The sequence below is a fragment of the Lindgomyces ingoldianus genome, assembly GCF_010093535.1.
Source record: "Lindgomyces ingoldianus strain ATCC 200398 unplaced genomic scaffold BDR25scaffold_37, whole genome shotgun sequence".
Classification (NCBI taxonomy): Eukaryota; Fungi; Ascomycota; class Dothideomycetes; order Pleosporales; family Lindgomycetaceae; genus Lindgomyces; species Lindgomyces ingoldianus.
Window position 1 is genome coordinate 424751 of NW_022985198.1, and position 14619 is coordinate 439369.

The window sequence follows — 14619 nt, forward strand, 5'->3', positions numbered from 1 at the left end:
AATAAAGATTCTTATTTTATTTATAAAGATGTTATATAGTTAACTTATATAGTTATTATCTTTCTTTTATGCTTTTTAGAATTATATAATCTTATTTACTAAAAGTTTTTCTTTAGCAGTTTCCCTCTAGGGTAGAAGTTTATACAGGTTGTGATATAGTATAGATTGTGCAGGTAGTATTAGTAGTGCATACACTACTGCAGGCAGTGGTGTGTACGATTAAGGGTGTAGAGCAGGCGTTAGGTAGGGTGGCATGTATTATTTGTACAGTAATTAGTGTAGTGCTAGCTAAGGTGTAGAAGTAGGTAATGCTAGTATATTTAGTGTTAATAGTAGCATTATGTTTAGTCTACTTCTATGTAGAGCCTTATATAGTAATAAAAGTTATGTATAAAGCCTTTCTAGTGTAATTACTTTTCTTTATACTATATTATACAGCTTCTAGGCTTAGGTACCTTTAGTGCCTAGCTGTAGTGTAATTTCTTTGTCCTTTAGCACTTATATAAGCTCTCTTTTAAACATGTAGCTAAGTGCTAAAAAGTCTTATAGTGTCTATTCTTTAAAATTTTTTATATACACACTTAGAAAAGTAGCGCCCTTCTAAGTTATTATGTGTAGATTAGTAATTATATAACTTATATATAATTAAGTCTATAAGCTTATTAAAGCCTTTAATATGTTAATTTTATTATTCTAGTACTCTAGGCTAGTCTTGTTTTATAGTGTTACTTTTAATATTCTTATGTCCTTTATAAGTTATTTATATAATAAGAATTATTTCTTATTTTTTTTATTATTACATAGAGTTATTAGTTGCTAATAAGATTTTATTATAATAGTATAGTTAATTACTTTTTTAGTAAATTGCATAGGTACTGCTATTATCTAGCTACTAGGTTGTACAGCTTTAATAGCTTTAAAGTGCGCTTTACACTATCTTCTCTTTACTTTGTACAGTAGCAGAGCTTGCTGTGTAATGTAAAGGATTAATGTGCTATTATCTAGCTGCTAGGTTATACAGCTTTAGTAGCTTTAGTGTGCGTCTTACACTATCTCCTTCTTACTCTATACAGTAGCAGAGCTTACTGTATAATGTAAAAAATTAATCTACTATTCTAAAAGATAGGTAACTACATAAAGTACCTTATAAAGCATAAGTGCTCTATTGTTACTTTTCCTAAAAAATAAGTAACAAAACAAAGTACCTTATAAAGTGTAGGTACTTTATTATTACTTTTACTAATTTATAGTTAATTAAATTAACTACTAATTAGTGTTAAATAGGCTCTAACAGCTAGCTGCTTATAGTATAAGCACTTAAGTAGCAAAAGTAAAAGTAGTGTATAGTGTGCACAGTGTATAAAGTAGGTAAAGTAAGGGCAACATGTTTCTAGTTTTATTACTCTTGTCTTTCCTCTGTACAGAGGAAAAGGGGGATATCTAGATGTTCGCGCACAGAGGTTCGCGCACAAGCATCATGTGACAGAGATACGTGGTCCTGCTCGTGCGCGATCGCTCGTATCCAGACTGTGACGCTGCTGCTGCGTACGGACACAACGTTAATTATTGTGTACAGAATAGTATATATACCTGTCGCACGTAAGCACCATCTCGGCCTTACATTATCCCCCTTCTTAGCAGACGCATGTCCTAGGCGTCACATGACCTACCCGCAGCTCAGAGGCGCCTATGCGCATGTCTCGGTTACCGGCCAGAGGCTGACCACCTGCGGCCCAGAGGCGCGGGATAAACACAACGCAACGCTTAGTGGCCCACGCCAGCTAAGCTATATACACTAGACCTTCCAGCAGCAACAACGTAGCGCTAGAAGAGGCTGCCTCACGTTTTAGTCTAAAAACTAGCTAAGCTGTCTAAGGTGTAGGTTAAACGCGTGACTGTCCTTATTGTTAGTTAATTATTATGTAAGGACAGAGCTCTATACCACTACGCTAATACAACTAAAAAGGTGCAAATAATTAACTAACATTAATTATTGCGTATAGAATAGTATATATACCTGTTGCACGTAAGCACCATCTCGGCCTTACACGTAAGCGCCATCTCAGCCTTACATATACTAGGCTAGTTTAAGCTAACCTAGCCTAGATTACACTCTATGTGCAAGAAATTAGCTATATTAGCTATAGCTATAAGCCTAAAAAAAAATCTATGTGTAATAAGCTTAAGTATATACTTAATAACTACTTTTTTTTTAAGCTTAGTTAGATTTTTTAATTTAAGCTAGCATTCTACTTCTAAAGGCTGTCTAGCGCGTTAATTACTTAGTGTTATGTAAAAGACATTATAAATAGCTGCAGCATGTTATAAGGAAAGTTTTAAGTCTTATTTAAAAGCCTAAAAAGTAAGCTGTATTTAATGTTCTTTAGAAGATTTAATCTAGTGTTGTTGTTAAAGAATTATGTAGATAGGTAGAGTGTAGTAGGGGCTTAGCAAAAGTGGCTGGCCAACCTGTTAGGTACGTTACACACTACTTGAAAACCTTTAAGAAGAAAGAGAAAAAAAAGAAGGTAGTATTACTAGAGATATTATAAAGAAAGCTTTTAGTAGCTTATAGCAACCAACATAATAAGCGCTTTAAAAAGGCTCTTTTAGTTAACATTACTATTCTCTATAACAACAAAAGTTGTAGCTTAAAAAGAAAGTAGAAAGTTAATAAGTTAAACTTTTACTTTAATTCTTTAGTAAAAAATAAGTACACTAAAGATTAGCTACTTACTTAGCTACTTAAGTAGTAGTAGTAGTAAAGTTAACTTTACTACTTTATTTTTTATAAAATTACTTTTAATTTTTTATTAATTTTAGTAACTTTATGTAAGTATAAGTAGTGCTTCTTATAAGCTAAAAAAACTATTATAATAAAAAAGAATTAACTATTAGTGTTAATAATAAAGGCTTTTTAACTATAGAAGAATTAGTTATATAATAACACTATTACTAGTAAGCTAACTAAGCTTATAAAGTACATTAAAATAGTAAGATTAATAACAGTAGATTTTATAAGGGGTATTATAACTTTTTAATTAGGTATAGTTTTTAGCTTTAGCGTAATTACTTTATAATACTTTAATATACTTTAGTTACTATATCCTAACTGTACACTGACGTTATCTCCTCTGTACAGTTAGTTAGTAACAGCCTCCTCTTCCGTAACTGTACTATACAGCCTCCAAAAGGCTCCGTAACTAACGGTTAGACACACTGATCCAATGCTTGCCCACAGGCCTGTTGTCCCTATTCATCCTAAGGATTCAGTTCGCCATTTCTCATGCGCGTGCGTGTAAGGGAGGAAAAGCTTGTGCGTCTCCTTCAAGTATCCATTGTACAAGGAAGTTCTCTTGCTCTAGAGTCAATCTTTGTTGGTATACGTGGCTATCGCGGTTGTTCTGTCTGCCGTGTAGACGCGTTGAAATCGTGCGACTGCGGGATGCTGTATGCCCTTGGAGCAGCTCTTTAACTTAGTAAAACACCAGCATTAAAATCGCAGATGGCTGCTTAAATAGATTCTTCACAGGCATCTATTTTGGCAGTGTGGATGGCGAGAAAACACGTGTTTTGATGAGGGTGTTAAGTTCTAATTAGTGATCAACATCCCCAGGTGATCAACATCCCAGTTAGCTAGTTAGCTTAAGTAGTAAAAATTACAAGTCGCGTAAGCAGTTAAATAAAGTCGATGTTGTCGCAAGTATAGGTTAAGTTTGCATCATATAGTTCCACCACTGGTGACAATGCCCTACGTGCAGGGCGGTACGTGCCGCCGAAAACGGCGGAGTCGTCACCGAGTTTAAGGGACTATATTTAACTAGATAGATTTTGTTTTTTAATTCTGACTCACTTCGATTTCTTCCTTCCGACCCATACACTTGGATGCTTCACCCCTATAATAGGGCTGGAATTAAGCCCCTGAGTCGTGGCTGATCTCACCTGAATTTGCGTCAGTATAATCATACTTGGTCTCCGACCCCTGCGAGCCCGATTTTAGAACAGCATAATTAGGGCCAATCGTGGCGAATGAAAGCATTGAGTGAGCAGCATAAGCTGTGGCTGTGAACACCTGAGCCGGCTTGAGCTCACCCTGAGCCGGCTTGAGTGAGAGTAATTATACCTAATTTAGGCCTGAGCTCCTCGTGATTATGCCTGAGTAGAATGAAGAGTTATTCTGCTCCGCAAAAAGTTCGCGCGAAGCTGCACAGCTGCTGAGGTAATGTCTTGGGCGTCTGAGCGCCGCACATCTCGACAAGAAGACATTGCCTATTGTCTGCTAGGCCTCTTTGCCAATAACATGCCGCTTCTCTATGGCGAAGGACTTCGAGCTTTCACTCGTCTGCAGGAAAAAATCTTTAGCCAATACGAGGACTACATACTTTGGCTCTACAGCTGGGTTGGTGGCCGATGGGTCAGGCATCAGTATTTGCGGCATCCACTCCTGCCTCATTTCCGAAAAGCGGACTTTTGTGTTATGAGAGCACACTTCATATTCGTTTGCGCGAGCCGAAGACTACTGTTAGGTATGGATCCCTAATTGGCGTATCCTACGCAGATTTCCGGTTATCCCTCCCATCGGATATAACCTTGCGCCCAGAAATCAGCAGTCGAGGGGTCGCAGTGGGATTACTACTGCTTCGAGCTCCAGCAACTGACCTGGATTCTAATCTCACTTGGATCTACGCCGAAGCAGATGACAATGCAATTTATCTTGAGCTGATACGACGCAAGTCCGGCGGTGCGTACTCACTCCTAATTAGATAACCGACTGGACAACCGATCCTAGTGCTAAAAAAACAAATGGCTGCTTTCCAAATGCAAGTATATAACATACTCCGAAGCACTCCAAAAGATGCAGGGGTGTTCGGCTAGAGCCCGCACGAAGGAAACTTCTTTCCTAATATAGTTCGGCTGGCTGTTGACTCCCCGAAGAACGCCAATATATCGTTCGTTGCAGCATTGTTCGGCAAAAGAAGGGGCTTCTTACGAATCGAGGGCGAATGGATCCCCTAGCCCTTCAAGGAAAGAACGACTTCAGTACTCGGGCGAGCATTTGTACACTAGAAAGCGTATACATTCGTCATTATTATGCGCCGATCTCACCACCGAAGTGCGGATACTATCTGTAAAATTATCTTGCATCAATTATTGAAAGATGTTCAACAAGAGTTTGAAGACTCGACCCTTACCGATCAAGTTTTGGAAAAACTGGCGTCTGACTACTCCTATACACCTCCTGACCAGACATAGTTCAATCGAAGCCAGGTCGAATTAGGCGAAGGAGGCCTGTTCCTTGCCGTCGCAGTTAGAAAGCAAATGGGACGCAAGAATGAGCCACACGGCATTGAGGGCTAGTTCTACGACTCTGTATGAGTGTTAATATTCAGCCACCCTTAGAGTCAAGACCCAGCCTCAGTTCCTGTAGCTGATGCGGAGGAGGCTCTTGAAACGAAAAGACCAGGAGCTCCTGCAGAAGAAAATGTAGAATAAGTATGGTCGAATCGGTTCCCGCCGCACTCCTAAAGGGGCGGGGGGCTTTCATTGGTCTTGGAAATCAACCTCTTAAGAATCTTGCAGAGAAGCTTCTCGCGGATCTTTCGGGGGAACATCTCGCTTTCCTGCCAGAGTCTCTTGTCTCTGAGTATGCACCGTCGTAACACTAAAGAACAAGGGGAAACGTTTAATATGAGAATTCCGCAGTCCGTAGTCGGACCAGGTCTTAAGAGAGTGACTGACTTGGTGGACCGAAGAAATCTCAACCAAAAGAGTATAATATCCCGACGCGTCGACTCACGCTTCGAGGTTAGAGAAGAGTCACCGGGACGATAACTGTTGGGTGGTAGTATTCGGGCGCCCCCCCTCCCCCCAACCTAAGTATCCTGAGGCATCAATTATTTTAACCAATCAGATCGCGTGCATCTCCATAGCGACCTCTACAGCGACCTCCATTGATGCGACGATGCCAGCAGCGACCTCTACTACAGTAAATGCGACGCCTTCGAACACGGCTACAACCACAAGCAAGAGACCACGGGGAAGGCCTCCAGGAGCAAAGGACAAGGCTCCACGCAAGAGGAAGGGCCAGCAGGCTGCTCCAGCTGCTCTGCTAGCTGCCACAGGCGATGGAGAGGATGACGATGCACTGCTTGATGAGGTGGACTCCAGGTCTAAGAAGAAGCCACGTCGCACGAAGGCGGTGATAGAGGCAGAGCTTGCAGCGATGCGGGAAGAGATGGAGGTGATAAGACAGCAGCAGGCCCACCAGCAGCAGTGAGGCGATGTAGGAGGCGGTATAGGAGAAGGCTATCGTGAGGAGGAGGTCTAGTGGCGTTATAGGCGAAAAGGCAATGGATTAAAGTGCTCAACTGGCTGGATTTGAGTCGATCTAAGAGGTGGTTCGAATGGGGCAGGTCTCTCAACTAGCTGGCCCTTCTTCCACAACAACGGCCTGCAGGCCCAATCAAAAGCTATAGATATAATCTTCTGAGGTAGCTGAATCAGCCCATGCTCTTGCTTTGATGGAATTCCTTGGTGGTTGTGGTGTTGGAAGCCTGGATAGATCTGATGCTTCGAGGCTTTGAACTACTGGTACGCCTGCTTCACTACTAAGACTTGAGTGAGGCAGATGCACGCGATCTAATTGGTCAAAAGAATTGATGCCTCAGGATAATTAGGTCGGGGGGCGCCCGAAGAAGAATTTAGGGGGCGCCCGAATACTACTACCCTTGACTTGAGCGGTTAAGTTAAATAATAATAGCGGTGACCCTCGCGTAAACTGGTGGTTGTTTCCCCTGTTGTGGTAGTTACGCTATCCTATAGCTTATATTTTACGCCTAGGGGAAATTTGACTACCCTGATTTAAATATTGTAACTTTCCTTCCCCCTAGCCTAGCTCGAACGGCGACCTTGACCCAGCTCGGTCAATACGGCCTTAAGCTAGCTCGGTTACGCTGGTGGGTGGTTGTAGCTAGTCCGCCGAGTCCGCCTGTCTATTAGGGGGCCGTCACGCTCGTCACGCTCTAGGTCGTCACGCTTGTCACGCTCGGGGTGTCACGCTCGTCACGCTCGTCACGCTCCAGGTCATCACGCTCGTCACGCTCGGGGAGTCACGCTCGAGATGTTACGCTTCTGCCTAAGTGCCTTCGTGGCCTTGTGATAGCGCGATGGCCCGAGCTTGTTGAAGGAAAATCAAAAGCAGACTGGGCATCGATAAATTTATTAACGATAAATTTCGGCGATAACGAATTATCGTATTTATCGTATCGTACGATAATTATCGTCGATAACACAATAAATACCAAGCTCTTATATAATTCTATATTTTTTATATTAGAATTCAAAAATTCTATCAAAATCTTCGTACGATAATAGAAAGACAATAATTATAATAAATTATCGGCGATAACCGATCATTATCGTCGATAAAATACCGTTATTTTTGCCTAGTCTGATCAAAAGTCAGCTATGATAAATCTGCCCGCATCGCTGCACTTAGGCTTCAATAAATTATCTTCTTGATGGCGCTGGATTCACCTTAATAAGACCTATCTTTTAGTCCACTTTTTTTTCAGAATCTCTCCAAAATCGTCTAATCCTAAGCCCTTTTCTACCTATTGAATTAGGCAAGGCGTGGTGCTTGGCACGCTGTGTGGCGCGAGATATTCCTGCCGCCTAAAGGCTCTATTGTCTTGGCAAGCCCTGCACCGCCCACGGCTAAGCCACGATCTCGGCCATTTCACAACCTTGGAGCTCGAAGCTTGAAGCTAAAGCCCGAATCTCCTTACCAAAGCAAGATCTCAATCTTAGTTCTCGTTGCGAAGCTTCCAAACCCTCCTAGCAATATGGCCGAGGTCGTTGGGGCCATTGCCAGTGCCGTCACACTAGCCTCCTTGTTCAAAGCCTGTCTAGATGCCTTCGACCTATTCCAGGCGGCCCAAAAGACAGAATGCGACCTACAAAGACTCTTTGTTCGACTGAACATCGAGCGACTGCGATTGTACACTTGGGGGGAAGCTATGGGGTTGACTGAACCACCAAGATCGAGGAAAAAGACTGTCCTTGAAACGGCATCTTGTAGGGGCCTGGTCAAAGACACTTTGGAGGCGATGAAGCAACTGTTTCAAGACTCGGAAAAGATTCAAACGAGATACGGGTGCAAGCAGGCCACACTTGTGCCCAGATCCGTTGGTTTGGGCGACACGAGCATCATGGATGACTTGGCAGCCTCGTTCTCGAACTTTTGGGTTCCGGCAGCGTTGAGCTCTCCACCAAAGCCTCTGCGGAACAAGACCCTCACCAAAGTCCGATGGGCCATCCATGATCGTAAAAAGTTTGATGTCCTGATCCGGGAGCTCAAAGAGTTAGTCGACGGTCTTCAGAGCATCACCGAGTCCATATTTGCTGCGTCCCGCCAAGGAGGAATGCTTCGTTTCGGCATCCAACAGATTAAAAATTTGGACACCTTGGAGGTCGTATCCGCCGCGTGTGAAGTCGACTATCCGGACATTTCAGAAGCCGCGACCGTCAAGCTAGACGTTATGACTGTTGGAACGTCCCAGCGACAGGATATTCTGGATTGGCTCGATGAGACAAAGGACGACTTACCAGATCCCAGCCTGCCGAAGCCGTTTATGCAGGGCAATCGTGCATCTGGCCTGTCCAACCTGAACAGCATTGTGGCCGAATATCTCCAAAATAAGGGATATACAGATACAAGAGCAGTTTTCGTAGCTGAAACGTGGACCGCAGAAGAAAGCCGGCCAGTCCAACCGGCTGCCGAGGACTCTGTTCCAAAGCAAAAAATGGGTGCCGAGCCAGAACAGAACCAAACCACCCAAACAAGCAAAAGATTCAGAAAGAGGAGGCGAATTTCCTAGGCATGGCTGGTTAGTGTAAGGCCGGATGTCCCAGAACGGGCCAGTATGGCCTCACCTGACCTGTTTGGAGGTCATATGACCTGTGCTTTGTATATAAGCATGAATCCTAACAAGTAAGGCTTAGCAGCAATTTGTCTCTCCTATAATACACTCCTATCTTTCTCTAAAAGCGTGCTCTTAGTGCTATCTGTGCTACTTACTATCCTATCTTTACATTTAAATTGCTCTATAAGCTAGCATACTGCTTAAGGGCAACATTCCTATGTAATAGTATTAAAGTAAAATGCTAGAGAAGAATTAGATGCAACTAGCGCTTAAAAACTACCTAAAAAGCTAGCTAAAACTACTACTTCTAGTAATACTTAACTAAAGTTAACACTAACATAAAAAAAATAAAGTAAAAAATAAGTAAAAAAAATAATAAAATTTTTTATAAATTAAGCTTATTAAGCTATCTAGAAAGTAATTAGGGCCTAGAAGAGGTTAAAAAAGCTAGTATAAGACTAAGCAACACACAGTCTACCCCTGCAAATTAGGCTTTAGCAGAAGCCTGCGCTTAGCTGTAAGAGTAGTAAAAAGTATAAAAACTAGCTAAAATAATAAAAATTTATTATTAATTTAAAGTAAGTAATATAAACACACTTAATAAGTTACTAACTAAAGTATTAAATGTTATTATACTAAAACTTACTTAAAACTAAGTAAACCTATTATGTTCTAAACTACTACATGTAACGGCGCAGGCAAGACAATGGGTCCGAATGCGGTATGAATCCACTCAGAGGCATATGGGAGTGCGTGGGGACTCAGAGACCTGGGAATACCAATGACACCTATAGGCCTTGTACGTAGGATATCAGAAAACTACTGAGCTAGCTACAGGGGCAAGGTGCAACTAAATACATAAGGGAATAGGGGTAACTGCGGGGGCTAGGTCAAGTCATGGTCAGGGCCGATACAGGGACCCTTCAGATAGGATCTAAGCGACCTGATATAGAACAATTCGTAGAATTGTTACACTACCCCCCCCTCTGTAAGCTAATAGTCCCTATCTATAATGTGTAGAACATATTTAAAACTGCTTTAGAACTAATTTAGATAGGATACAACAAGTATAACTATCTTAACTAAAATTTCCTGTTACTAAGAAATAGACTAAAAACCTAATACTAATATAATGCCTTTGTTATAATGTTTTTGTTTAGTAGTAACTAGCAGTGTAGTTATTATTAATATAGCAAATTTATTATTTATAGTAATAAGTGTTTACTTACCTTACTTATATAGTCTAGTTAATGTTGTTAGTTTTTTCTTTAGCTATTATCTAAATCTCTACTTTATAGGTATTATTGTGCACCTAACATCTTATAGCTTAGTCTGCTAACTAATTATAGCATTAAAGAAATTTACTATGCTGCTCTGCCTCCCTCCTAGAGCCTCTTTAGAGGCGTTTTAAGTTATCTGCCTTTAGGCTGCCTACGCCCTTACCTACAGCCTTTAGGTTAAGTTTTCCTATTAGTCCTTTAAATTAAAGAAATGTAAATATTACACTTTATATAATAAGAAATGCAACCCTATACAAATATAGTCTAATACTGCTAGGGTATAGTTCACTAACACGCGTGTAGGTCTCTTTATATTGCAAGAAGGAATTTCTAGTCCTTTAGGGCTATCTTAAGCTATAGGCAGCAGCCTAAAACGCAGGGAGTAAGGAGGACAAAAAAGGGGCCTTTAAAGCTGTTTTAGAGTCTACTTAGAACCTAGCGCAGGTAGCGCAGGTTATAAAGAGTTAGGAAGCTAGTCTTCCTGCAGCTAGTGTCTAGGTAGCTTTGTTCTACTAAAACTCTAAGCTACTCTGTTAGGTTTTAGCTCTAAAGGCTCTAGTGTCTAACTTTTAGGCAGACATTGCAGCGCTTTTAGGCGGCTAAGAATAAGGCAGAGGGGGTTTAGGGGGAGTCTAGAGGGGAGGGAGGAGGGGAGGGAGAAGAAGAAGAAAGGCAGAGAAGGAGGTAGAGGAGAGTTTAGAGGTGTCTAACAGCTTGCTGTCAGACCTCCCTAGCGCAATGTCTATAAAGTTGTAATACTATTATGTATAACTATAAATTTACTTCTTACTTTTATACCTTGTTGTCTGCTAAGTAATCTATGCCTTTTATACTAGCTTTAAATGCCTTAATCTACTTATGTAAGGCCCTTAAAGGTCCTAGCTAATTTAGATGCTTATTATAAAAAGCTTTTAGTTTATAGAGAGAACCTATAAAATTTAAAGCCTTGTACTAAACTAGATTAAGGTTGTGTCCTACCTATCTTACTTAGTACTTAAGTGTTTTCTAGTAGAGCTTGCTAGCAAGTATTTCCTCTACTTCTTACTTCTCTACTCTATTAATAGCAATTCTAGGGGGTTTTAGAGGTTCTTATTCTAGGAGCAGATCCTAAGGGTCTTTACAGAGCATGTTTAGTGCAAAGACGTTATATATCTTTAACCCTAGAGGTAGCTTTAGGTAGTATAAGTTTCCTACTTATTTAAGTACCTTAAAGGGGCCTTTTTATTATTTAGATAGTTTTTAGCTAAGTCTTTAAATAGCTAGGTTCTTAGTGTCTAGGTAGACTATGTTGCTAACCTTCTAGTTAACTAGCTAGTAGTAGTAGTTAACTATAGTTTACATCTAATCCTAGGCCTTTTCTATATAGGTCTTAGCCAACTCCTAGGCTGCATGCATGTGGGTTGCTAATGCTAGGGCATCCTTATAATTTAGCTTGTCTGTGGCTGTGATAGGTTCTGTAGAATGTTTCTAGTCCTAGCTTTAACATAGTTTAGAGCTGTATAAGACTTAATATAAAGACATTTTAATTATTACATAAGGTAAAGTTATCTAAGCCTAATTAATTAGAGGTAGTAAAGAACTTTAGTTATCTTAGTAAAAGAATATAAAAAGCCTTAGTCTTTAATTAATATACTTATTTATAATCTCTATTTAGCTATCTATTTTCTTATAATAGGCAGTAGAGAGCTTAACTTTTATGCCTAAAATCTAATAGAATTTAGACTAGAAACTAGATATAAACTAAAGTCCTTAATTAAAAATAATAGTTTTAAGTGTGTAGCTAAAACAGTACACTTATTAAACAAACAAAGCAGCTATTTTCTAGGCGTTAATTGTTTTATAGCAGGGGATAGAAATAGCTTATTTTAATAAGTAATTAATTATAACTATAATCTAATTATATCTAGACTTATCTTTAGAGAACTCTTTAAAGTTAATGCACAAGTGCTGCATTAGTTAAGCAGGAATTAGTAGGGGGTAGATAAAGCCTAGGGTTTAAGTCTATTTTAGATAAGCCTTATAACAGAGGAGGCAATTCTATATGTATTATTTATAAGTAGCTTCTATACCCTTCTAGTAGTACTTTTAGGCTAGTAACTAATAGGTCTTAGTGGCACTAGGATGTGCTAAAGATACTTAGTTATAGACTTCTTAGATAAGTTAGGTACACAGCAACAAGTCTGCTAGCACACATAGGCAGTTAGCATAGAGGAGTAGTCTGTTTTCTATCTAATAATAGTAGAGTAGGAGTTCTTGCTTTTACGTAAAAAAGGCTTAATTCTTTTAAAGTAATGTGTTAATTAATTTTAAAGAATTTAAAAACATAACCTAGTCTAGTCTTTTTATAACATTTAGTGTAGCTGCTTAAGTTATTATTTAAGCAATGTAGTACTAGGCTAGTTTAGAGTTAATTTAGGGGTGCAGTTAGTGTAGTCCTAGTAGGACTCTTAACCTATTGTTAGTTTAAGCTGCTCTTAAATTCTTTATGTCTTATTTACAACAACTAAGAATGTCTGCCCTAGCGTTGTTCTTACTAGGGGTGTACTTAATTTAGAAGTAATACTAAGCTAACTTTTTAGCCTAACAGACCTAACAAGCATTTAGCACCTTTGTTATTATAAAGTACTCTAATAAATAATAATTAGTATATACTAAGGTGCTTATTACTATAGATGTAAGCTTAGCCCTTTATTATTTAAACACAGTAATAATTATAAATAGCTCCTTGTTATGTATCTCCTAGTTTAGCTCTAAACTAGATAGGACCTTGCTATAGAATAATATAGGGCACTAATTTCTATCTGCTTATTTCTAAAAAAGGACTCCTGCTACTACTCTATTAAAAGCGTTAGTTTTAATTTTAGTTTACAACATAAAGTTAAAATAGTAAAGTGTAGGTATACTTAGTAGCACAGACTTTAGCTTTTTAAAAGCCACATTACACTCTAAAGTTTATATAAAAGGGGTAGTAAAGCTCTAAAGCGTAATAATTAGTTTTGCTACATAAAAGAATTCTAGAATAAATTGCTAATAGAATCTAGTAAAGCCTAGAAAGAATTTTACACCTATTACAGTAGTAGGCGCCTGCTAGTTGCGTAGCACCTCTACTTTCTCTAGGTTAACCTCTAGTCCTTTGTTTAAGAGTATATAGCTAAGATACCTTATTTAAGTAATATAGAATTTACTTTTTTTAATCTCTACCTGTAATCCTGCTTACTAAAGCCTTTTTAAGACTTTTTTAATGTAAAAGATATAAGTTGCCTTATCTTTAGAGTAGATAAGAATGTTATTAAGATAAGTAATATAGAAATTATTTAGATAGTTAATTAATACATTGTTTATATAGCGCTAGTAAGTTGCTAGACTATTGCACAATCTAAAAGGCAGAACTTTACACTTATAAGTTCTGTATTATGTCTAAAAGGTAGTACACTTTTTAGAGCTTAGATCTATCCTAATCTTGTTAAAGGCTACATAAATATTAAACTTAGTAAAAATTACTGCCTTAGTAGGTCTTAACAGGAGTTTGTCTATGCGCAGTATTAGATACACATTCTTGCAGGTAAGAGCGTTAAGTTTGCAGTAATTAACGCAGATACATAAGTTGCTATTTAGTTTCTGTACACAAAGAATAGAAGATGCAAAAGGGCTTTAACTTTGCTTAATAAAGCTATATTTTAGATTGTTTATAACATATTTCTTTATTGCCTCTAGCTCCTTAAGGTTCTGTTTGTACAACAGACTATAACTGTTAGAGAGAGGCTCTATAAGAACAATCTTATAGTTATATAGACAATGTACTAGTAGCTAGTAAGCTGCTGTGTAGCTAAATACATCTTAGTACTAATAGTATTTAGAGGGTAATTAAAGGTTTACTAATGCTTTAGTTTTATGTTTAGCATCTAACTATAAGGCTTATTTATCTTTAATTAACTACTTAATTTTATAAATAGAAGTTAAAAAGAACTTATTTTTCTTTCTTTTTATGTTAAAATAAAAAGCATTTACTAAAATTAAGGTAATAGTGGCTAAATAGACCTCCTTTAGACCTATTCTAGACTTCTTAATAGATAAGTAGAAGAACAATTTAAGTGTCTTTAGACTATAGATAATAGGAGATCTGTATAATTTTAGTAGCCTTAGCAAACCCTTAATGCAGTAGATTGTTAGGCTGCATAACTACTAAAATTAGTCCTTTTTCTATAGTGTGTTGCGTTGTTTAATATCTAGCTCTACTTCTTTGTTACGCGTAGGCTAGGTTAATTGCATAAGCAAGGGCAGCAAAGGTTTATAAGTAGGCAGATATTTATTAGGCTATATAATCTAATTCCTCTTTATATCTAAATAAAGTTTAAAATAACGTAACTATTTAATGCTAATAATATAATCCTAGAAGCTAAAGTTTATAATAATAA

At 38.5% G+C, this 14619-nt stretch overlaps 4 protein-coding genes across 4 annotated transcripts; 3 read left to right on the forward strand and 1 right to left on the reverse strand.

Annotated features, from left to right (window-relative positions):
* Window positions 1-3284: 3284 nt before the first annotated feature.
* BDR25DRAFT_239044 (uncharacterized protein) lies at window positions 3285-3434 on the reverse strand (the record flags this gene model as incomplete). The annotated part of the gene is made up of 1 exon (XM_033685657.1): window positions 3285-3434. A coding segment is annotated over one exon (150 nt), but the record flags the coding sequence as incomplete, so codon positions are not given.
* A 767-nt stretch (window positions 3435-4201) lies between these two features.
* BDR25DRAFT_170620 (uncharacterized protein) lies at window positions 4202-4396 on the forward strand (the record flags this gene model as incomplete). Its single annotated transcript, XM_033684129.1, has 1 exon — window positions 4202-4396. A coding segment is annotated over one exon (195 nt), but the record flags the coding sequence as incomplete, so codon positions are not given.
* A 1446-nt stretch (window positions 4397-5842) lies between these two features.
* Window positions 5843-6277, forward strand: BDR25DRAFT_378410 (uncharacterized protein; the record flags this gene model as incomplete). Its single annotated transcript, XM_033697545.1, has 1 exon — window positions 5843-6277. A coding segment is annotated over one exon (435 nt), but the record flags the coding sequence as incomplete, so codon positions are not given.
* A 1464-nt stretch (window positions 6278-7741) lies between these two features.
* BDR25DRAFT_306531 (uncharacterized protein) lies at window positions 7742-8942 on the forward strand. Its single transcript, XM_033690643.1, has one exon. The coding sequence runs from the start codon at window positions 7845-7847 to the stop codon at window positions 8877-8879; it is 1035 nt and encodes a 344-aa protein (XP_033542594.1). The 5' UTR covers window positions 7742-7844; the 3' UTR covers window positions 8880-8942.
* Window positions 8943-14619: the final 5677 nt, after the last annotated feature.

Coding starts and splice junctions, on each gene's coding strand:
- BDR25DRAFT_306531 (XM_033690643.1), top strand. CDS start 7,845: ATGGCCGAGGTCGTTGGGGCCATTGCCAGTGCCGTCACACTAGCCTCC.